This window comes from Agrilus planipennis, unplaced genomic scaffold (assembly GCF_000699045.2).
Source record: "Agrilus planipennis isolate EAB-ADULT unplaced genomic scaffold, Apla_2.0 scaffold381, whole genome shotgun sequence".
Taxonomy (NCBI): domain Eukaryota; kingdom Metazoa; phylum Arthropoda; class Insecta; order Coleoptera; family Buprestidae; genus Agrilus; species Agrilus planipennis.
The window spans coordinates 39,563-63,685 of NW_020439038.1; the positions used below are offsets into that span (position 1 = coordinate 39,563).

The 24,123-nt window shown below is 36.3% G+C and overlaps 2 protein-coding genes across 6 annotated transcripts in view; both read left to right on the plus strand.

Moving 5' to 3' along the window:
• The window catches only part of LOC108742970 (titin), a 39,780-nt gene extending 18,551 nt beyond the window's left edge, over window positions 1-21,229 (plus strand). The window contains exons 4-17 of one of the 5 annotated variants that reach the window (XM_025976710.1): window positions 1,754-2,181; window positions 3,610-11,983; window positions 12,863-13,168; window positions 13,330-14,298; window positions 14,590-15,656; window positions 15,721-16,318; window positions 16,387-16,528; window positions 16,583-17,289; window positions 17,348-17,650; window positions 17,787-18,092; window positions 18,636-18,719; window positions 18,887-19,186; window positions 20,076-20,381; window positions 20,498-21,229. In XM_025976710.1, coding sequence (XP_025832495.1) covers window positions 1,754-2,181; window positions 3,610-11,983; window positions 12,863-13,168; window positions 13,330-14,298; window positions 14,590-15,656; window positions 15,721-16,318; window positions 16,387-16,528; window positions 16,583-17,289; window positions 17,348-17,650; window positions 17,787-18,092; window positions 18,636-18,719; window positions 18,887-19,186; window positions 20,076-20,381; window positions 20,498-20,685 — 14,078 coding nt within the window. In that variant the 3' untranslated portion in view covers window positions 20,686-21,229. The other 4 variants (XM_025976707.1, XM_025976711.1, XM_025976708.1 and 1 more) reach the window with 4 other exon arrangements.
• Window positions 21,230-21,434: 205 nt separating this feature from the next.
• Window positions 21,435-24,123, plus strand: part of LOC108742971 (putative protein tag-52) — an 11,490-nt gene continuing 8,801 nt past the window's right edge. Inside the window, exons 1-5 of the mRNA XM_025976706.1 lie at window positions 21,435-21,664; window positions 21,781-22,286; window positions 22,723-22,909; window positions 22,990-23,555; window positions 24,021-24,118. Coding sequence (XP_025832491.1) covers window positions 21,798-22,286; window positions 22,723-22,909; window positions 22,990-23,555; window positions 24,021-24,118 — 1,340 coding nt within the window. The 5' untranslated portion in view covers window positions 21,435-21,664; window positions 21,781-21,797. The remainder of the gene's footprint in view (window positions 21,665-21,780; window positions 22,287-22,722; window positions 22,910-22,989; window positions 23,556-24,020; window positions 24,119-24,123) is intronic.

Here is a 24,123-nt window from a genome sequence, read left to right on the forward strand (position 1 = left end):
ATTACCTCTCGAGGAAACTCAACCGCTACCATATGAACGGCCTATTCAGCCTGAATTAATCGAAGAACTTCCTGAAGATGTTCAAATCACCGAAGTGCCTACAGAAGAAGGAAAAACTAAAAAGGTTGTTGTACGCAAACGCGTTATTAAGAAACGGAAGGGAGATAAACAAGAGAAAACCGAAATTGTTAGTGTGCAAGAGGACGACAAGAAGCCGCAGGTGACGGTGACAGTGGAAGAAGAGGAATTACCTCTCGAGGAAACTCAACCGCTACCATATGAACGGCCTATTCAGCCTGAATTAATCGAAGAACTTCCTGAAGATGTTCAAATCACCGAAGTGCCTACAGAAGAAGGAAAAACTAAAAAGGTTGTTGTACGCAAACGCGTTATTAAGAAACGGAAGGGAGATAAACAAGAGAAAACCGAAATTGTTAGTGTGCAAGAGGACGACAAGAAGCCGCAGGTGACGGTGACAGTGGAAGAAGAGGAATTACCTCTCGAGGAAACTCAACCGCTACCATATGAACGGCCTATTCAGCCTGAATTAATCGAAGAACTTCCTGAAGATGTTCAAATCACCGAAGTGCCTACAGAAGAAGGAAAAACTAAAAAGGTTGTTGTACGCAAACGCGTTATTAAGAAACGGAAGGGAGATAAACAAGAGAAAACCGAAATTGTTAGTGTGCAAGAGGACGACAAAATGCCGCAGGTGACGGTGACAGTGGAAGAAGAGGAATTACCTCTCGAGGAAACTCAACCGCTCTCATATGAACGGCCTATTCCACCTGAATTAATCGAAAAACTTCCTGAAGGTGTTCAAATCACGGAAATGCCTACAGAGAAAGGAAAAACTAGAAAAGTTGTACGAAAACGGAAGGGTGACGAACAGGGGGAACTACCATCTGAAGGAATTGAACCTTTAGACGAAAGAGAAGGTAAAACTAAAGAAAAAGTTGGACGTAAGGTGAAGGCTAAAAAGGGCGTGGTCGTTGAAATTCCAGAAACTGTTGATGAACTCGCACCTGTTGTAGATATGGCAAATGGAATAGAAACCAAGAGACGTCGATTACGAAAGCAGATTGGTAATGAAATCACAATCACTGAGATCTCTGAATTACCTGGAACACAATTTGTTGTGTTATTGGAAAAACCTTGCACTGGTATTGATGCCACCCTTATTCCTATAAAAAGCTACGAAGAATTACCTGAAGATTGTGAAGTTATAGAAATAAAAACAAAGGAGGGCATACCAAAAAAGAAAATAACCAAAAGAAGAACCCTTCGAAGGAAATCTGGGCCATTAACCGAACATCTGTACATAGTTACAGTTTTAGAGGACGGTAAAAACCCTGTTTCTACCATTCAATCAGATGTGAAAGATGAAAGGGAAGAAATTCCTGAATTTGATGTTCCAGGGCTGCCCGAAAACGTCGATGACTCTTTGGACGTTTTAGATATGATAAGATTAGAGCTTCTCAAGAAACTTACTAAACCACCTCCAAAACAATCTCAGCTGGAGGTATCTAAGCAATCAATTGACATTAAACCCCTTGAAGTAAAAAGTAATATCGAGCAGGCACACATTACTCTTACACCTCTAGAAAGTACAACCATCACAGAAGTACATACTCTTGAAAACACAGATACATTACCAAAGCCATCAGGTGAGCAATTGTTCTTTCCCTATATCATTATATTTCACAGTGTACTGATCAAAGCTAGATTTTAACAAATTTTAATTTCTGTACAGGCGAATCAAGATTCGATCAACCCGTAGAGAAACTGTCACCTGACTTAGTCCAGCCGGAGAAAGTGACGGTCAGTTCGGCCAACAAGAAAAAGAAACCGGAGGAACGAAGTATGAAGACTGAAGAAATGATGGAGAATGAAAAAGTAGGGGCTGATATTATCGAAGACGTAGAAGCTCCGTCCAAAACAATTAAAAAAAGAAAAACGCCTAAAAAAGCAATACCGGAAGAAGAAAAACCGAAGGATGAAACAAAAGACACCGAACAAGATGTAAAAGCTAAACAAAAAGTAAAAGAAAAATTAATACCCATTAAACTGGAAATCAAGAAAGTTGAACCACAGAAACTAATTATTTCAAAGCCAATGGAAGAATCGATAAACCTAGCTGAAATTAAATTAAAGAAACCAAAGCCCGCCAAAAAGAAAGAAATTACTCCTTCAAAACTACCTAAATTCCTACTGAAGAGCAGAATCAAGTTTGTTGACTTCCCACCTCTTTCGGAATCAGAGGTCAAACCACAAATATCTACATTGGAACCAACCTTTAAGCAAAACGGTATTCTTTCCCGCAACATGAAGGAAGCAGCTAAGCTCAAAAAGACTAAACCAAGGAAACTAAAGGAGGGCGAAGACACTTTGAAAGATTTGGAAAAAATTGATAAGGAACTAGAGGATCTCAAAAAACAGGAAATGGAAAAAGTCGATGAGGATTTGCATAAATACGAAAAGAAGCCAAAGCCTAAACCCGAAAAGCCTGCAGATGAAACCAAACCACTAATTCTTGGTAAAGGTAAGGTACCACAAGATCAACAAGAAGATGAAGAAGTAAAACTGAAACCAATTCCAAGCAAAACTGAAGAGAAACCGGAAGACGAAGCAACTAAACCAAAAGTTAAAGATGAACAACCGTCTAAACCTAAAAAGAAGAGAGATAAAGAGGAGCCCCAGATACAACCCTTCGAACCGTATGATATAGACAGACCTGAGACAGAAATGGAATCCTTGGATCTTCCCAAACCTGAAGAAGAGGTTGAAGAAAAACCGAAAGATAAAAAGATTAAGAAACCAAAATCCAAAAAAGAGAAACCATTGCCGGAGACAATCGAAATTCCGATTGAAAAGGGAAAACCCAAACCACCTGCCCCAGAAGAAGAAACTGATGTCTCTTTTAAGAAATCACAAAAACCACCTCCGGAAGACCAGCCCACCGAAATTAAGCTTAAACCATTCAAAAAACATGTTCCCGATCATGAGGAAGAGGAAATCGATAAACCGGAACTCACTCTCGACGAAATTCCTCACACAGAGGCCATTCCTTCCGATACAGAACTAACTGAAGAAACAGAGCGAAAAGTTATAAAGAAGAAAAAACGGGTTATAAAAAGGAAGCCAACCGATAAACCGACTCCAGACGAAGAAAAGTCTATCGAAGAAACACCTACAGACGAATTACTAGAAGAAATTCCAAAACATGAAACACCTGATGAACACGGTGAAGAAGAGGAAGAAACGAAACCCGAAGAAATACCAACAATTGAGAAACCTACAGAGAGCGAACGAGAAGAAGAAGAAGAAACAACGATAGACTTAGAAACACCGTCCGAAACCACCAAGAAAAGAAAGAAGGTAGTTAAAAAGAAAATCCCTAAAGACGACATTCCGGAAGATGTAGAACGGGACGTTGCTCTGGAAACGCCTACAAAACCTAAACGGACTGAAAAAGACAAACTGAAACCTATCAAATTGGAAATTACTAAAATTGAACCTCAGAAGCTAGTTATTTCGAAACCGACCGAGGAACCCGTTAATTTAGCTGAAATTAAATTAAAGAAACCAAAGCCCACCAAAAAGAAAGAAATTACTCCTTCAAAACTACCTAAATTCCTACTGAAGAGCAGAATCAAGTTTGTTGACTTCCCACCTCTTTCGGAATCAGAGGTCAAACCACAAATATCTACATTGGAACCAACCTTTAAGCAAAACGGTATTCTTTCCCGCAACATGAAGGAAGCAGCTAAGCTCAAAAAGACTAAACCAAGGAAACTAAAGGAGGGCGAAGACACTTTGAAAGATTTGGAAAAAATTGATAAAGAGCTAGAAGATCTCAAAAAACAGGAAATGGAAAAAGTCGATGAAGAATTACATAAATATGAAAAGAAACCCAAGCCTAAACTCGAAAAGCCTGAAGACGAAACTAAGCCATTAATCATTGGCAAAGGTAAGATACCACAAGAACAACAAGAAGATGAAGAAGTGAAACTAAAGCCAATCCCAAGCAAACCCGAAGAAAAACCGGAAGACGATGTAACTAAACCAAAAGTTAAAGATGAGCAACCGTCTCAACCTAAAAAGAAGAGAGATAAAGAGGAGCCCCAGATACAACCCTTCGAACCGTATGATATAGACAGACCTGAGACAGAAATGGAATCCTTGGATCTTCCCAAACCTGAAGAAGAGGTTGAAGAAAAACCGAAAGATAAAAAGATTAAGAAACCAAAATCCAAAAAAGAGAAACCATTGCCGGAGACAATCGAAATTCCGATTGAAAAGGGAAAACCCAAACCACCTGCCCCAGAAGAAGAAACTGATGTCTCTTTTAAGAAATCACAAAAACCACCTCCGGAAGACCAGCCCACCGAAATTAAGCTTAAACCATTCAAAAAACATGTTCCCGATCATGAGGAAGAGGAAATCGATAAACCGGAACTCACTCTCGACGAAATTCCTCACACAGAGGCCATTCCTTCCGATACAGAACTAACTGAAGAAACAGAGCGAAAAGTTATAAAGAAGAAAAAACGGGTTATAAAAAGGAAGCCAACCGATAAACCGACTCCAGACGAAGAAAAGTCTATCGAAGAAACACCTACAGACGAATTACTAGAAGAAATTCCAAAACATGAAACACCTGATGAACACGGTGAAGAAGAGGAAGAAACGAAACCCGAAGAAATACCAACAATTGAGAAACCTACAGAGAGCGAACGAGAAGAAGAAGAAGAAACAACGATAGACTTAGAAACACCGTCCGAAACCACCAAGAAAAGAAAGAAGGTAGTTAAAAAGAAAATCCCTAAAGACGACATTCCGGAAGATGTAGAACGGGACGTTGCTCTGGAAACGCCTACAAAACCTAAACGGACTGAAAAAGACAAACTGAAACCTATCAAATTGGAAATTACTAAAATTGAACCTCAGAAGCTAGTTATTTCGAAACCGACCGAGGAACCCGTTAATTTAGCTGAAATTAAATTAAAGAAACCAAAGCCCACCAAAAAGAAAGAAATTACTCCTTCAAAACTACCTAAATTCCTACTGAAGAGCAGAATCAAGTTTGTTGACTTCCCACCTCTTTCGGAATCAGAGGTCAAACCACAAATATCTACATTGGAACCAACCTTTAAGCAAAACGGTATTCTTTCCCGCAACATGAAGGAAGCAGCTAAGCTCAAAAAGACTAAACCAAGGAAACTAAAGGAGGGCGAAGACACTTTGAAAGATTTGGAAAAAATTGATAAGGAACTAGAGGATCTCAAAAAACAGGAAATGGAAAAAGTCGATGAGGATTTGCATAAATACGAAAAGAAGCCAAAGCCTAAACCCGAAAAGCCTGCAGATGAAACCAAACCACTAATTCTTGGTAAAGGTAAGGTACCACAAGATCAACAAGAAGATGAAGAAGTAAAACTGAAACCAATTCCAAGCAAAACTGAAGAGAAACCGGAAGACGAAGCAACTAAACCAAAAGTTAAAGATGAACAACCGTCTAAACCTAAAAAGAAGAGAGATAAAGAGGAGCCCCAGATACAACCCTTCGAACCGTATGATATAGACAGACCTGAGACAGAAATGGAATCCTTGGATCTTCCCAAACCTGAAGAAGAGGTTGAAGAAAAACCGAAAGATAAAAAGATTAAGAAACCAAAATCCAAAAAAGAGAAACCATTGCCGGAGACAATCGAAATTCCGATTGAAAAGGGAAAACCCAAACCACCTGCCCCAGAAGAAGAAACTGATGTCTCTTTTAAGAAATCACAAAAACCACCTCCGGAAGACCAGCCCACCGAAATTAAGCTTAAACCATTCAAAAAACATGTTCCCGATCATGAGGAAGAGGAAATCGATAAACCGGAACTCACTCTCGACGAAATTCCTCACACAGAGGCCATTCCTTCCGATACAGAACTAACTGAAGAAACAGAGCGAAAAGTTATAAAGAAGAAAAAACGGGTTATAAAAAGGAAGCCAACCGATAAACCGACTCCAGACGAAGAAAAGTCTATCGAAGAAACACCTACAGACGAATTACTAGAAGAAATTCCAAAACATGAAACACCTGATGAACACGGTGAAGAAGAGGAAGAAACGAAACCCGAAGAAATACCAACAATTGAGAAACCTACAGAGAGCGAACGAGAAGAAGAAGAAGAAACAACGATAGACTTAGAAACACCGTCCGAAACCACCAAGAAAAGAAAGAAGGTAGTTAAAAAGAAAATCCCTAAAGACGACATTCCGGAAGATGTAGAACGGGACGTTGCTCTGGAAACGCCTACAAAACCTAAACGGACTGAAAAAGACAAACTAAAACCTATCAAATTGGAAATTACTAAAATTGAACCTCAGAAACTAGTTATTTCGAAACCGACCGAGGAACCCGTTAATTTAGCTGAAATTAAATTAAAGAAACCAAAACCCACCAAAAAGAAAGAAATTGCTCCTTCAAAACTACCTAAATTCCTACTGAAGAGCAGAATCACATACGTTGACTTCCCACCTCTTTCGGAATCAGAGGTCAAACCACAAATATCTGTGTTGGAACCAACTTATAAGCAAAACGGTATTCTTTCCCGCAACATGAAGGAAGCAGCTAAGCTCAAAAAGACTAAACCAAGGAAACTAAAGGAGGGCGAAGACACTTTGAAAGATTTGGAAAAAATTGATAAGGAACTAGAGGATCTCAAAAAACAGGAAATGGAAAAAGTCGATGAGGATTTGCATAAATACGAAAAGAAGCCAAAGCCTAAACCCGAAAAGCCTGCAGATGAAACCAAACCAATAATTCTTGGTAAAGGTAAGATACCACAAGAACAACAAGAAGATGAAGAAGTAAAACTAAAGCCAATTCCAAGCAAAACTGAAGAGAAACCGGAAGACGAAGTAACTAAACCAAAAGTTAAAGATGAGCAACCGTCTAAACCTAAAAAGAAGAGAGATAAAGAGGAGCCCCAGATACAACCCTTCGAACCGTATGATATAGACAGACCTGAGACAGAAATGGAATCCTTGGATCTTCCCAAACCTGAAGAAGAGGTTGAAGAAAAACCGGAAGATAAAAAGATTAAGAAACCAAAATCCAAAAAAGAGAAACCATTGCCGGAGACAATCGAAATTCCGATTGAAAAGGGAAAACCCAAACCACCTGCCCCAGAAGAAGAAACTGATGTCTCTTTTAAGAAATCACAAAAACCACCTCCGGAAGACCAGCCCACCGAAATTAAGCTTAAACCATTCAAAAAACATGTTCCCGATCATGAGGAAGAGGAAACCGATAAACCGGAACTCACTCTCGACGAAATTCCTCACACAGAGGCCATTCCTTCCGATACAGAACTAACTGAAGAAACAGAGCGAAAAGTTATAAAGAAGAAAAAACGGGTTATAAAAAGGAAGCCAACCGATAAACCGACTCCAGACGAAGAAAAGTCTATCGAAGAAACACCTACTGACGAATTACGAGAAGAAATTCCAAAACATGAAACACCTGATGAACACGGTGAAGAAGAGGAAGAAACGAAACCCGAAGAAATACCAACAATTGAGAAACCTACAGAGAGCGAACGAGAAGAAGAAGAAGAAACAACGATAGACTTAGAAACACCGTCCGAAACCACCAAGAAAAGAAAGAAGGTAGTTAAAAAGAAAATCCCTAAAGACGACATTCCGGAAGATGTAGAACGGGACGTTGCTCTGGAAACACCTACAAAACCTAAACGGACTGAAAAAGACAAACTGAAACCTATCAAATTGGAAATTACTAAAATTGAACCTCAGAAGCTAGTTATTTCGAAACCGACCGAGGAACCCGTTAATTTAGCTGAAATTAAATTGAAGAAACCAAAGCCCACCAAAAAGAAAGAAATTACTCCTTCAAAACTACCTAAATTCCTACTGAAGAGCAGAATCAAGTTTGTTGACTTCCCACCTCTTTCGGAATCAGAGGTCAAACCACAAATATCTACATTGGAACCAACCTTTAAGCAAAACGGTATCCTTTCCCGCAACATGAAGGAAGCAGCTAAGCTCAAAAAGACTAAACCAAGGAAACTAAAGGAGGGCGAAGACACTTTGAAAGATTTGGAAAAAATTGATAAGGAACTAGAGGATCTCAAAAAACAGGAAATGGAAAAAGTCGATGAGGATTTGCATAAATACGAAAAGAAGCCAAAGCCTAAACCCGAAAAGCCTGCAGATGAAACCAAACCACTAATTCTTGGTAAAGGTAAGGTACCACAAGATCAACAAGAAGATGAAGAAGTAAAACTGAAACCAATTCCAAGCAAAACTGAAGAGAAACCCGAAGACGAAATAACTAAACCAAAAGTTAAAGATGAACAGCCGTCTAAACCTAAAAAGGAGAAAGATAAAGAGGAACCCGAGATACAACCCTTCGAACCTTACGATGTCGACAGACCGGAGACAGAAATAGAATCCCTGGATCTTCCTAAACCTGAAGAAGAAGTTGAAGAAAAACCGAAGGATAAAAAGATTAAGAAACCAAAATCCAAAAACGACAAACCATTGCCAGAGACAATTGAAATTCCGATTGAAAAGGGAAAACCCAAACCACCTGCCCCAGAAGAAGAAACTGATGTGTCTTTTAAGAAATCACAAAAACCACCTCCGGAAGACCAGCCCACCGAAATTAAGCTTAAACCATTCAAAAAACATGTTCCCGATCATGAGGAAGATGAAACCGATAAACCGGAACTCACTCTCGACGAAATTCCTCACACAGAGGCCATTCCTTCCGATACAGAACTAACTGAAGAAACAGAGCGAAAAGTTATAAAGAAGAAAAAACGGGTTATAAAAAGGAAGCCAACCGATAAACCGACTCCAGACGAAGAAAAGTCTATCGAAGAAACACCTACAGACGAATTACCAGAAGAAATTCCAAAACATGAAACACCTGATGAACATGGTGAAGAAGAGGAAGAAACGAAACCCGAAGAAATACCAACAATTGAGAAACCTACAGAGAGCGAACGAGAAGAAGAAGAAGAAACAACGATAGACTTAGAAACACCGTCCGAAACCACCAAGAAAAGAAAGAAGGTAGTTAAAAAGAAAATCCCTACAGAAGACATTCCGGAAGATGTAGAACGAGACGTTGCCCAGGAGACGCCTGCAAAGCCTAAACGGACTCAAAAGGACAAACTAAAACCTATCAAAATGGAAATTACTAAAATTGAACCTCAGAAACTAGTTATTTCGAAACCGATCGAGGAACCTGTTAATTTAGCTGAAATTAAATTGAAGAAGCCAAAGCCCACCAAACAGAAAGAAATTACTGCTTCAAAATTACCTAAATTCCTATTGAAAAGCAGAATCACGTTCGTTGACTTCCCACCTCTTTCGGAATCAGAGGTCAAACCACAAATATCTGCATTGGAACCAACATATAAGCAAAACGGTATTCTTTCCCGCAACATAAAAGAAGCAGCTAAGCTTAAAAAGACTAAACCAAGGAAGATAAAAGAGGACGAAGACACGTTGAAAGATTTGGAAAAAATTGATAAGGAATTAGAGGATCTCAAAAAACAGGAAATGGAAAAAGTCGATGAGGATTTGCATAAATATGAAAAGAAACCCAAGTTTAAACCCGAAAAACCTGCAGACGAAGCTAAACCATTAATTATTGGTAAAGGTAAGATACCACAAGAACGACAAGAAGATGAAGAAGTAAAACTAAAACCAATCCCAAGCAAACCCGAAGAAAAACCGGAAGACGAAGAAACTAAACCAATAGTTAAAGATGAACAACCGTCTAAACCTTCCAAGAAGAAGGATAAAGAGGAACCCGAATTACAACCTTTTGAACCGTACGATTTTGACAGATCCGAGACAGAAATTGAATCCCCGGATCTTCCTAAACCTGGAGAGGAACTTGATGAAAAACCAATAGTTCAAAAAGCTAAAAGATCAAAATCTAAAAAAGATAAACCATCTTCAGAGGCACTTGAAATTCCACTCGGAAAAGAAAAGCCTGCCACCGAAGAAGAAGATATTTCGATAAAGAAATCTCAGAAACTACTTCCAGAAGATAAGCCCACTGAAGGCTTAGGATTAACAGAAATACAAGACAAGGAGGAAATACCAGATATCAAACGAGAAGATATCATTGAAGTTCCTACCGTTACGGAGGCAAAAGAGTTACCGGTAGAATTAAAACCTTTAGAACAGGATACGCTAACTGCTGATGAAACACCTGTTGAAATTCTTGTTTTAAAAAAGAAGAAACCCAAGAAGGACATCACGCCAGATGAGAATGAAGTGCATTTAATAGCTCCGAAGCTAAAAATACCTACCGTTGATGAAACAGCTGAGGAAATTGCAATTGAGATGAAAATCCCATTAAAACCAAAAAAGGAAGAAAATTTACCTGTAGAAGAAATATTACAAAGAGAGCATATTCCAGCAGTAGATGAAGATGCTGATGAAATTACCATTCAGAAGAAAGTCCCCGTGAAAACTCAAGATGAAGAGGAACCATTTACAGAAGAAACAATACCAAAAAAACAAGTTCCATCCAAAGATGAAGAAGCTGATGAAGTTACTATTCAGAAGAAGGTCGCCGTAAAACCTCATGATGCAGAGGAACCCTTTGCAGAGGAAGTATTACCAAAGAAAACAATCCCATCAAAAGATGAAGATGCTGATGAAATAACTATTCAGAAGAAAATTATAGTAAAATCTGAAGATGAAGAACAACCATTTACAGAAGAAACAATACCAAAAAAACAAGTTCCATCCAAAGATGAAGATGCTGATGAAATTACTATTCAGAAGAAAATCATTATAAAACCTCAAGACGAAGAAGAGCCATTTGCAGAAGAAATTATGCCAAGAAAACAAATTCCACCAAAGGATGAAGAGTCTGATGAAATATTTATACGAAAATTAGTTCCACAAAAATCCGTAACAGAAGAACAAACAGAGGAAGAAGACAATCTACATTTACTACCTTCTCCGGTTGATGACGTACAAGTAACAATCAAACGTAAACCATCAAAGCCTCCAACTGTTGAAGAGCATACCGATGAAGTAACAATAAGGAAACTGAGACAAGTCCGCAAAACCTCAAAACCTGACATACCTGAATATACCGACGTTGCAAACGTTACATTTAGACCTAAAATTACAAAAACCAAAGAGGATGTAGAACAAGAATTCAAAATTCAATTGGACGCTTATGCTGAAGAAGAAGTTTCAATGTCTGGTAAAATAAAACTTAAAAAGCAACGCCCTAAAACATACTCCGAAGAAGCAGGAGAAGGAACTATAAAAATAACTAAGGAAATAGAAGATGAAGGGCCTACAATTGAAGAAATTATTGACGAACAGGACGAAGAAAAGGTAGTTTCATCTGATGAAAATGAAGAAAGTTTTCAAGTTCCACTCAAACCAAAGAAAGTCACTCCATATTCTATAGAAGAAAAAAGTACAGAAATTACAATTAAAAAGAGTAAAAAGCCTCCGTTGCCTGAACATACTGATGTCGAATCAGTAACAATTAAACCAAAATCAACACACATTAGAGAAGACATTGAACAAGAATTTAATATTCATTTAGACTCATACGCAGAAGAAGAAGTATCTATGTCAGGGAAAATTAAATTGAAGAAACAGCGCCCGTCAACCTACTCAGAAGAAACGGGCGAATGTTCCATTAAGATTAGCCAAGAAATTGAAAGTGAAGGCCCAGCCATCGAAGAAATTATAGATGAAGGAAGTGATGCGGAAGAACTACCGTACGACAACGATCTAGAAGAAAGTTTCCATGTACCCTTGAAAATCAAACGTAAAGATTCCTATTCTGTTCATGATGAAGTTGAAGAAGAAGTGAAGCTTGATCTTAGAAAAGCAATTAAACAACAAAGCTTTGAAGAAGAATCACTTTCGCTTTCTTTAAAACCAAAAAGAAAACCACCGCATACATTTGAACAAGGTACGTATTCAATATTTACAATTGTTAGACTAGTATCTAGATACTATTCGAAAAGACTTCATCATTATTATGAGGTCGTCAGTCCTAAGACTGACTGGACACGCACCTCCACTCTTTCCTATCCTGAGCTAATCTTCGCATTTTCTCAAAACTAGAACAACCCACAAGTTTAACTATTTGCGAACAGTAATCTAATTTAGGTCTACCTCTACTGCCCTTAACTCCTATTTCTGCCTCTAATATGTCTCTGACTAGACCTTTATGCCTGAGAAGGTGTCTTACCAACCTATCTCGGCTATTTCTTATTGGCTTCCTCTGTTCTCCTATTCTTTCTAATACCTCTTCATTTCTAACCTTCTTTATCCACAGTATCCTCACCATTCGCCTGTAACACCACATTTACCGTTTTTACGGGCTTCGAGTTTAATTCAACCATAACTATCCTATCGCTTTTTTGTAAATAACTTTCTACACTCTGTCCTGCGCATTACAATTCCTACCCCGGAATTACCTTCCACCTATCCTGTATGTGTTATTCTAAAGTTTCCACCGAAGAAGTCTCTAGCTTTTGACCAGCGGACTTCCCTAATACCTACTATATCTAATTCTAGTCTATTCATCTCAACTTTCAAATTCTCTTATTTCCCTATTTGCCTCATTCTTCTAACATTCCACTCTCCGACTCGTGAAATATTGCACCTTCCTCTGTTGCACTTATTGATGACCTCCCCCGAGGTAGTCTCCGCCCGAACATCCGAATGGCGGACTAGTTTACGCCCGGAGAGCTTTACCCCAGAGGGCGCCATCAGTTAATTTGTGTAGTTGTAAAAAAGACTTAACTTTAATGAAGTACTAATATAGTCTTATTTTACTTTTCAGAGGAAGTTTCGTTAAGTATTACCCAAGAATCAGAAAAGTATTTTGAAAGAGAAGATTCTGTGCCAAGTCCCCTCTACATCGCTGTTTACTCTTACTCGGCGGAAGCTGACCAAGCTATGGACTTGGTCGAAGGAGAAAAAATTTACGTTTTAGATAATCAAAATAATGACTGGTGGTATGTCAAGAAAAATTTAGTTGAAGAGAAAGGTTGGGTTCCTGCTCGTTACTTAATGACAGAACCCGAATATAAAATATACCTACAAAGAAGACTGAATGAAAAAATAGACAAACTTCCTGTGTTCGAAAGTAAGTATTATTCATAATAGATAAATATGAACATTCAATTCATTTCTATTCACTTCTCTTGATCTACATTTTACGAATTTATAATCTTCGTATTATATATTATATAAATAAAATATAATAAGCTACGCAGAGTTTTATGATACTTTAATTTAATCATTTAGAACCGAAGCCTGAAGAAAAAGCTATGGCTCCAAAATTCATTGAAAAACTACAACCTCAACAAGCAAAAGATGGACAAACTGTTCAATTCGAATGTCAAGTGGAAGGCTTTCCAAAACCACAAATCACATGGTTCCGACAAACTCAGATAATTAAACCTTCACAAGATTTCCAGATGTTCTTCGATGATGATAATGTCGCAACTTTAATAATCACGGAGGTATTTCCAGAAGATGCAGGAACATTTACCTGTGTTGCTAAGAATTCAGCAGGATTCGCGTCTAGTACAACCGAGTTAGTAGTCGAAGGGCCGTTGTCAGATCACGGCTCCGAAGGTCCTGGCATATCAAGAAAAAGTGCTTCTCGAGAATCATCCGTTGCTGACATATTGGAAGGAATCCCACCAACATTCTTCAAAAAGCCAGGTCCAATATGCATAGACGAAGAATTCGACGTCGACCTAGAATGCCGGCTAGTTGCCATACCAGAACCTGAAATTTCTTGGACCCTAAATGGAAAACCATTAGGGCAAGAACACAACGTTACAATCGCAACCACATCAGAAAAACATATATACAGTACAAAGGTGAAAATGAAGAGCGCAAGAAAAGAACAAGCTGGTATTCTTCAAGTAACTGCTAAAAACAGAGAAGGAGAAGCACGGTTACCCATTGTTCTTAAAGTTAAATCGACTCAAAATGAAACTCCTTTAATCTTGCAACCACTTAAGAACGTCACGGTAAAACCTAACGAACCGGTAAAATTATCAACCCGTATCCTTGGAAATCCTCCACCAACTGTCACATGGTACAAAAATAATGTCCCTATACAAAAATCACTTCCTAACAAAAAAGATGATGTTTACACATACGCAATTAAATCACCAACTGAAAACGATTCTGCAGAATATACAGCAAAAGCTGTTAATGTTCTTGGTACTGCAGAAACAAGTTGTACTCTAACTGTGGAAGGTAATTATCTTGTACTTGCATACCTAAAACTAGTGAATATGGCTTCAATGATTTGATTTCGCAGCTCTGCAAATTAACGTCCCAACAGCTTACTTTGCGACTACTTATGCTTATTCTATAGGTACTTACTACTAGATTACTTTAGCAATTTCGTTGATTGTTGACTATGTCTTATTATTTTGTCATAAATTATTTTAAAAAACGCATTTTATTATTATTTCCTCTTAACCTTTTCTTAACGTATACGTATTTTCATTGATATTTGATTATTTTATTTTAAACAAATTCCAGAATTCCCAAGCTTAAAGTCTGAACCACCTCTCTTTATTGAACGATTCCAAGGTGTCACAGTTCCTGAAAACGGCACCCTCGTTCTTCGGGCACGTGTTATTGGCAATCCGGAACCAGAAATAGTTTGGTTAAGAAATAACGAAATTATCGTTCCAAACACACGAACAAATGTATATTTTGACGGCGAAAATACTAAATTGACTATTAACGACGTCAATTCGGAAGAAGATACCGGAAATTACAAATGTATAGCAACTAATCCTCTTGGGAAAGCTTCGCACGGTGCAAAAATAAATGTTGAAGTCGACAAGGTTAAATTTGTGAGGAAGCTAAAGAAAACTGTAGAAATTACTGAGCATGAACCGTTAACCCTTGAATGCGAAACGTCTCATACAGTACCAACGAAATGGTTCCATAATGACAACGAACTTAGTGGAATGGATCACCGAGTTATAATACAAGAAGGAAAGGTTCACAAATTAATTATCAAGAATGCCACACTGAAAGATTCTGGCAGTTATAAGTGCACCGTTAAATCGGAAAAAACCGAGTCAAAGGTAATTGTGAAAGAAACGAAACCAGAATTTCTACGAAAACTTGAGGATTATGAAGCTACAGAGAAACAAATAGCCATCCTCGAAGTCGAAGTCACTTCTGAAACAGCTGAAGTAAATTGGTTTAAAGATGGTACTCCTATAGAAAAAACAGACACGAAATACAAAATAGAAAAAGATGGTGGAGTACGCAGATTGCTTATACGAAGTGCATCAATTCACGATGAAGGCGAATATTCATGTACGCTCACGGATGAACAGTGTTCAGCAGAACTTACAGTTATCGAACTGCCTCCTGAAATTATCAGCAAGATGGAAGATCAGACAGTAATGGTTAACGAAAAAGTTGCTTTTGAAATAGAACTAACCAAAGGAGATGCTCTAGTTAAGTGGTTCAAAGACGGAAAAGAATTACAATTCTCTGAACACGTTCAACTTTCCATCGACGGTAAGCGCCAAAAGCTTAAAATATACAACAGTCAACCAGAGGATCAAGGAGTGTATTCCTGCGAGGTATTACATTATTTATTATTAACTGTTTACATTAAAGCGTACCTAACAATGTTTTATCTTTCAGGTTGGTAATCAAAAATCTTCAGCAAAATTAACAGTGATAGAACCAAAATTAGAATTTACAAAAACTTTACCACCAATTACGAGAAGTCCAGAAACGGCTGATGCCACATTTGTAGTTGAAGTTTCAAGACCGGATGCAGAAGTTACGTGGTTAAAGGACGGAGTTAAAATAGAAGAATCTCCTCGTCATACTATTATAGTGGACAAGAATGTGCGAAAATTGATTGTCAAAAACGTGACCCCGGCTGACCAAGCCAAATATACATGTACCCTTGGAGATCTCAAAACAGAATCAAAACTAAAAGTCGAAGAAAAAGAACCACAAATTACTATTGACCAAAATGAAAAGATATACCGCATCAAGAAAGGCGAAGACGTTACGATGAATGTCAAGTTCACTTCCGCGGTCAAACCAACCGACGAATGGTCAGTAGACAAAAAGGTCATTAAAAAGTCGAAACGATTTGAACCAAAGCTCTCTGAGGATAGTGCTTCCTTAACTATTAGAAAACTTGAAATGGTCGACGCAGCAGACTACACGTTACGTCTAAAAAATAAAACTGGAGAAGCATCCGCAGACCTTACATTAGTAGTTATTGGTACGCATGTCTTTATAGAAACAACAAAAAAAATTAAAACTTTAATTGCATTTGCTTATATTTTTCAGACGTTCCAAGTAAACCAGGAAAACCAGAGCCTATAGAAACAACCGATTCAACCGTAACTCTTCACTGGAAAACTCCAGAAAGCGACGGAAACGCTCCAGTAACTAACTACACCGTTTACTATAAAAACTCAAAGACACCTACGTAAGTGTATTCACAACTCCTAATTTATTATATATTAAATATTATTTATTTTAGCTGGACCAAGATGGAAGAAAGTGACAGTACAACTATCAAAATACCACTAATTGAGAAAAACGAAAAATATGTGTTCAGGGTAACGGCTGCAAATGAAGTTGGGTCCAGTGAACCATCAGATGAATCAGACGAAATCCAGCTTGTCGCTACCATTGTGGAAACAAAGCCAGAAATCGTCGAACCTCTCCAAAATATAACAACAGGGTTAAAACAGAAAATTGCACTATCGTGCATTGTGAGTGGTCTTCCAACGCCCAAAATTGAATGGTACAAAAACGGAAAAGTAATCAAGTCAAAACGCATCACCCACGAAAATAACGTCACGACTTATGTAATAGAAGAAACGGACGAGGAAACAACAGCAACATACTCGATTAGGGCTACAAACAATGCAGGTTTTGCTGAATCAAACTGCAAAGTCAAAATAGAAGAAACTCCAAAATTGAAAGTTGAAGAAACTGAAATTACTCAAACTCTAAAGGTTTCCGAAACTTGGAAGGTGGAGGCTAAATTTAGCGGATATCCCAAACCTGAAATAAACTGGAAGAAAAACAAGACGCAAATAACATCGACCAAATATTCCGTTGAAGAATCATCGACAATTATTAAAATCGCAAAGGTAGAAAGGAATGACAGCGGAACATACACGGTTTATGCAGAAAATTCGGCAGGTTCTGCTTCCACAGAAGTCAAACTAACGGTTACAGGTACGTCTCCCTTATACTTAATTTGCTACAATTATTACTTCTCAAAAATAATTTGCAGACAAACCCGGACCACCAGAGGGACCACTGACAACAACCGTAAACAAAACGGAAACAGTTACAATTTCATGGAAACCCCCGCTTGACGATGGTGGAGCTGAAATATCAAAGTACATTATTGAACAATGTCTCTCTGATGATAAGAAATGGACCAAGATCGCGGACGTCGAGAAAGACATTACTTCCTACGAAATTCAAAATTTAAACATCAATACTGAATACTCATTTAGAGTAATTGCTCAAAACGCCGTAGGAAAATCTGAACCGCTAGAAGGCAAACCAATAATCATTACCCCAGAATTTGGTAAGATGGTTGTTTAGTAAATAAATTAAAAAAGGTTTCTTTACAGTTAACAAGTTATTGAATACAAATTTATTAGCATACATCAAACGATCGTCTTTAACCGACAAATTTACTGAAAAACTATTTTTATCTTTAGAAAAACCATCTCCGCCCAGAGGTCCTTTAGAAGTGTCCGGAATGACAGCAAACTCCTTCACTATCAGCTGGAAACCGTCCGAATCAGACGGTGGTAGTCCAATTTTGGAATATATTATAGAAATGAAGGAAGCAAAGACCACTGAATTTAAAAAGGTCGGCTCTTCAAAAGGCGACATCACAAACTTCGCCGTAAATTACCTTGCCAAAAATAAAGGTTATAACTTTAAAATAACAGCCAGAAACGCTGCAGGATTAAGCGAACCGTTCATCCCAGACGATACAATTGTCGCTGGTTCCAGAATAAGTAAGTTTTCACAACAAAAAGCATTAAGTTAATTGGATAATTCATCAAAAAACAAATTTTGATTACTTCCTGTTGTTAATTCTAATAATTCTGAACTCGAAACTTGAAGAACAAACTACTTCTTACATTAATTCATAAATGTTGCCTATTTTAATGTGAAAATTCGATGAATGAATTACCCCAAATGAATGAGGAAAAATCATTACTGCTGATGCACCCTCGTCGGGAATCGAACCCGGACGCACAAATGCTCTAACCACTAAGCTACGACAATATTTCTTCATTAATTTGAGATAATTTATAGTGCATAAAAATTAAATGAATTTTCACTATTCCATTATTAAAAGTTTCAAAAAAAATCATATGTTTCCTATGTTTGTAAGACTTTTTCAGTAAATGTTTTATTGTATAATGCAGAAAGTATTACAAATTTCGAGTGAAAAACTACATACCTTGAGTAAAATGTGCTAATCCCCAAATAGAAGATCGAACAGTGCAAACCTTCCTACACACCTGCTTACTAAACTTCTGCTTATGCTTTAGGAGTCCAATATCATTTTGAAATAAATGATGATAGTCTATATTGCCTTTTGGGTGTTTTCCCGCCAAGCAAACGAAAATCTCCTAGTAAGTACTATGCTAAACGCTCAGCTTTACCCTATGCTTTAATCGTCTTTTAAATAGGACTACGTAGATATTCTCTATATGGTCGCATTTTCGATGGTATTCGTGAAACTGTCGAAAATGCAACGTATTACATAAGTACTAAACAATCTAAAATGATATCATTTCAGCTCCTCCTTCAGCTCCAGAAAATTTGCAAGTTACGGAAGCAACAAGTCGTTCAGCAACAATCACATGGGAGCCTCCACTAAACAATGGCGGTGCAGAAATAACTGGCTACATCATCGAAAAGAAACTGGAATATATGCCAAAATGGGAGAAGATTGCTACCTTAGAAGCAACAACACTGACATACACGTTTACAAAATTGAAGGAAAAGAGTGAATACGTTTTCCGAGTATTTGCTGAAAATTCTGTTGGACTAAGCACCCCAGCTACTACTAAGCCTGTTAAACTCCAAACCCATGCCAGTAAGTAGCAAAGCCTTTTATTTTCAGTACATACATATCTGCGTACTTTAATTTTCACAAACTTTGTATGAATAGATATATTCGTCGTTATTATTTATATCATGATAAATTCCCTCGTTAGTCAATATAAAATGCGCTCCAACGATGATTTTTATCAATCGATAATGGTCCTATTTTCGAGACAGAAGTTATTTTAAAACCATCCTTTAAAATCATGGTGGGGCTTATTTTCGAGATAGATCGTACATTCGGGGAAACACGGAACGTGATAGGCACATAACCAAACAGAATAAAAAGTTCATGGTCCTTATCAATTATTTTTAAATCCCACTAAATATATATAGCAATTTTCTGTATATAGTGTTCACTAAGCTGTTTGTAGTGATTCAAGTTAAAGGTATAACTAACGTCGCTGTTTACTTAAACATAAGTAATGTTTACCTGAAGCTGCGTCCTTAATTATACCAGTACCGCAAATAACTAGAACACTGTTGTAAAGTTATTATTGAAACTAATTTTTTCGGGCTTTCTGTACAGCGAAAGTGTCAATGACAATAGTACTTATTTGACTTTAGCGTAGCACATGAACGTCCCACAAAAATAGAAAGCGGGGTTTCCCCGAGTATCACTAACCCGCGCCGCCAAAGAGTGCCGCGGTAAAAAAATGAACTTGGCGCGTTCTAATACTAAGCGATATCTTTTTCTTATAAATAAGTTCAAATCTTGATAATTTATTTGTATAATTCGTGTATATTATTGAGTTAATTTCCAAGTTAAGTTAATTAAATACAAAATTTATATTTATAGGTATTGTTTATTGTTCTGAAACAAAAAGAGGCACTTTTTCTATTGCTGAATTAACATCCTAATGAATTTTCTCTATTCTTAGCTGTACCATCTCCACCGACGGCTCCATTAGAAATACGAGCTATCGGTCCGAATGCCTTTGTTGTTGAATGGGGAATACCAGAAAGCGACGGCGGTTCTCCTTTGACTGGCTATAATATCGCTATCAGAGATACAAAGAAAACAATGTGGATGGAAATTGGACGAGTACCTAAGGGCGTGCAGAAATTCACAATTAGAGACCTTCAAGAAGATCATGAATATCTTGTACGAATATTTGCTAGAAACGAAATTGGTCTCAGTGATCCACTCGAATCTGATGAACCCTTCAAAGTATTGCCATCCACCGGTAAGATATGTTGTATAGTATTTTATAATAGACTTATGTGAAGTATCATAATAAGAAAGTTTGAAAGCAAACATATTTAGATGTAAGACATGTAAATATTTTTTATTTTTGTTTAGAACCTGACCAAGATGAGTTCAAGGAAGTTACAGAACAGCCTACTTCATACAGTACAGAACCGACGACATCTTGGCTTAGGGAGCACAACATGGATGCTGACATTCATTCTTACGCCAAATTAAAATTGTTACGCAAAGACGAATACTTCTTTAAGATTTGGTGTTACGCTGATCAATTATTTAACTAATTAATATTGAAGACATTCTCAATCCTGACTGAAAAAAAATCTAATAATAATTCTAAGCTGTAAATATTTCTTAAATTTTATAATTTATTACGTACTTACCTATATATTATATAGTATGAAAATGAAAAAAATTATTAAAAAAAGAATGCGAACTGTAGGAAATTGTCGTATATTTTTGTGAATTGCGTAGCGACAACTTCAATTTTCTACAGTTGATAATTAAAACGATGTATTTATGAGCGTAATTGAATGCTGTGATAATGGTTGATAATGGTTTGACAATTTAATTATTCGACATAGGCACTTATTTAACTTGCCTAAAAATGGAATTTCAATTAAATCAATCTTGTTTGTGAAACTATTACAATTCTCGAAGTTTATGATGTTTGCTTTTGTTTAAAAAAAATTTGCAATTTTGGAACTAATAAATCTTCAATAATTAAGGGAAAATATAGGTGCAATTTAACATCAATTTGTATACGAAGATTTGTTGATTTCAAATTGTACGTGTTATTCTGCATAATAAAAAAATAATAAAAATATACAAATCGTTTTAATTCTCAGCTATTGTCTCTGATATCAGGGAAAGTAGCCTATTTCATATTACTGGCGCCTAAATCGTATTTTTCTTATTTTAGAACGTGTACTACCATCTACTAGTTGAAAGCAGAAGTGTTATTTTTAACCATTTAATTTTAAAGATCCTACTATTTAGGAAACCTAACTCCTACATTGTACCGAGTGAGTGCTTCTGAATTTTAATAATTACACATTAATGTTTAACCAGAATAATGTCTTTTTATCAGTATAAAGCAGTTATATTTTAGAGAATACAGAAAGTTGCCCTGCAGTGATAAGAACCACCACCATAAGAATTTTTTTTAATTCAACTATTGGCTTACCTGTTACCGTTAAATTTGAATTTGAACAAATGGTCGTTTTTTCATTCATGGTAGCAAATTAAATCTGTACCTGACAGGTAAGTGTTAAATTTTTTCTATTCCTTTTTAAATACAAATTTTTATTTCATTTATTTAGTTTGCGCGTAATAACTACGTTACTTGCTTATGTATAAAAGTATTTTTATTTATACAGAAAGTTGTACTAATAAAATGAATTCATCCCACGAAGACAATGTTGGTTTTGAAATTGAGCCCACTACGCCAAAATATGAGCTTGCATTTAGTGCTGAATTAAAACAAATAATTCAGCAAAAGAATATGTTAACCTGCAAAACAAGAAGTAAGGTTGTAAGTGCACTTGAAGATATAGACAACAGTTTCACTGAAAAAAGTTTCAAAGAACTTAGGACAAGGGCAGTCAATGAAATTTACACCAGTGAATTGTCTTATCTCAAACAACTAAAAATCATAAAGGTGTTTTTTATGCAACCTATCAAAGAAAAGGAAATACTCTCACGAAGTGATTTTCAAACTTTATTTGGTAGCATTGATACAATATACAATGTAAATAAGGAATTATTTATGGAACTGAAAAAAGGGACTGAAAACGTTGCGAATGCATTTCTAAAAATAGCTCCTTATTTGAAACTGTATTCCGTTTATGCCTATGGATATAAAAACTCTTTACACACCTTACAGGTAACTTGAAAAGTTCGTTTAATTTTAAATTGGTGCTTTTGTACAATAATTGACTACAAAAAATGAAGTAAATTTAATGTCAATAGGTAATTAGTTTAAATTCGCCTACACATCACTATACTATAATGCTTTGTCCAATATTACCTATTGCAGTGTAAATCTTCTCTTTGTAGTAATGGATATTTGAATGGCAAAAATCTAAACAATTATTATACTATTTTATTATAAAAAGATAGTGTAACAAAGATTCATTTATTAAATGACTTGTTTTTTTCAGTATAACTAAATTTATTTTACTTTACAAAAATTATCAGTTGAATATCCCTGCCTTATGTACTACTAACAGTACTCATGTAAAGTTGCAAAACTGTTTATTAGTAGACCAAACATAGCAGTTCATTATTGGTGTAACAATATTAAAGTGTATTAATTTTAGAAATCTCAGGAAAGTAATACTAATCTAGCAAATTTTTTGGAGCATACAGAAAGTAGACCTGAAGTTCAGAATAAACTTTCTGCATTACTTATAACTCCTATCCAAAGAATACCAAGATACAGATTGCTTTTGAAACAAGTAGTAGATTATACTTTACCTTCTAACTCTAATTATTCAAACCTTTTGGGTAAGTCAAATCACAAATTTAGACATTTTTATATAGTATTTCCTGGTATATTCTGGTGTAATGCTTAGTTCACCTTACAGATTCTTTACATAAAATTGAGCAAATCGCAAATCACATAAACTCAACTCTTGAAGAACAAGAGAATACACAAAGAATGTTAGAATTACAGCGTTCTCTACAAAACAAATATCCAGTGATTGTTAGACCTGGTCGACAACTTATAAAAGAAGGAATATTATCAAAAGTTTCTCACAATGGGGCACGAAATTACAAAAGATACTTTGTATTAATGAGTGACATTCTTATGTACTGCAAAATGAAAAGAGACGATCCAAAGCTTCCAAATTCATTAAAATGTTGCTGTATTTTGCCATTAAATAAATGTAAAATTAATGTAGTAGCAGACAAAGGTATATTTAGAATTTTCTGCCAAAACGAAGTACTTGTATTGTTTCATGAGCATGCAAGTGAAGGTCAGGAATGGGTTTATGCTCTTAAAGAAGCCATAAAGAAGTACATTGTTAATCGGCAAACTCTGCGGAAAGAAAGTTCTGCTAAAAAGCCTGCTCGTAGAAAAGAATTATGTCAATTTGAAGATGCTGGAATTAGTCCCGGACATCCAAGAAAAAAAAGAAATTACACTTTGGTAAGTCATTTATGGTAACAACAGGCCTTTTCAATTTATCTAACAATCTAACTAATTAACCTTATAACAAGAACTTGTAAAATATTCTATTAATAATTTTTAATGTGCTAAAATTAAATTATTTACAGTTTTTACAATTGACAAGAAAAAGTTAGTATTTCTCATTATACTTATATTTATATATATTCTGTTGTTAATCTCGGTTAACGCCTAATTTGATTATGTATTGTAATAAGTAGTTAACTAACTACGGTTTCCAGTTTTTACGTAAGCCGTTTGCAAAAACATTACACAGAAAATAAAACAAAGAAAAAATAAAGCATTTAATAGTGTAATTTAGATTATATTTACATCAATTTTAACATGTATTAAATAATATAAGAAAATTTTCTTTCAGGTGATATTCAATTGTCGATTAATCGATAAATCGTTAATGTAATAAATGTATTAATTTTAATATTTCAGGATTTTACTGATGTATTTCGTAATACTGAAAACGACTCCGATAATAGCGATGAAGAAAAATCGTACAGTAACCCCTTTAAGCGTTTAGGAAAACGCAAGTTGA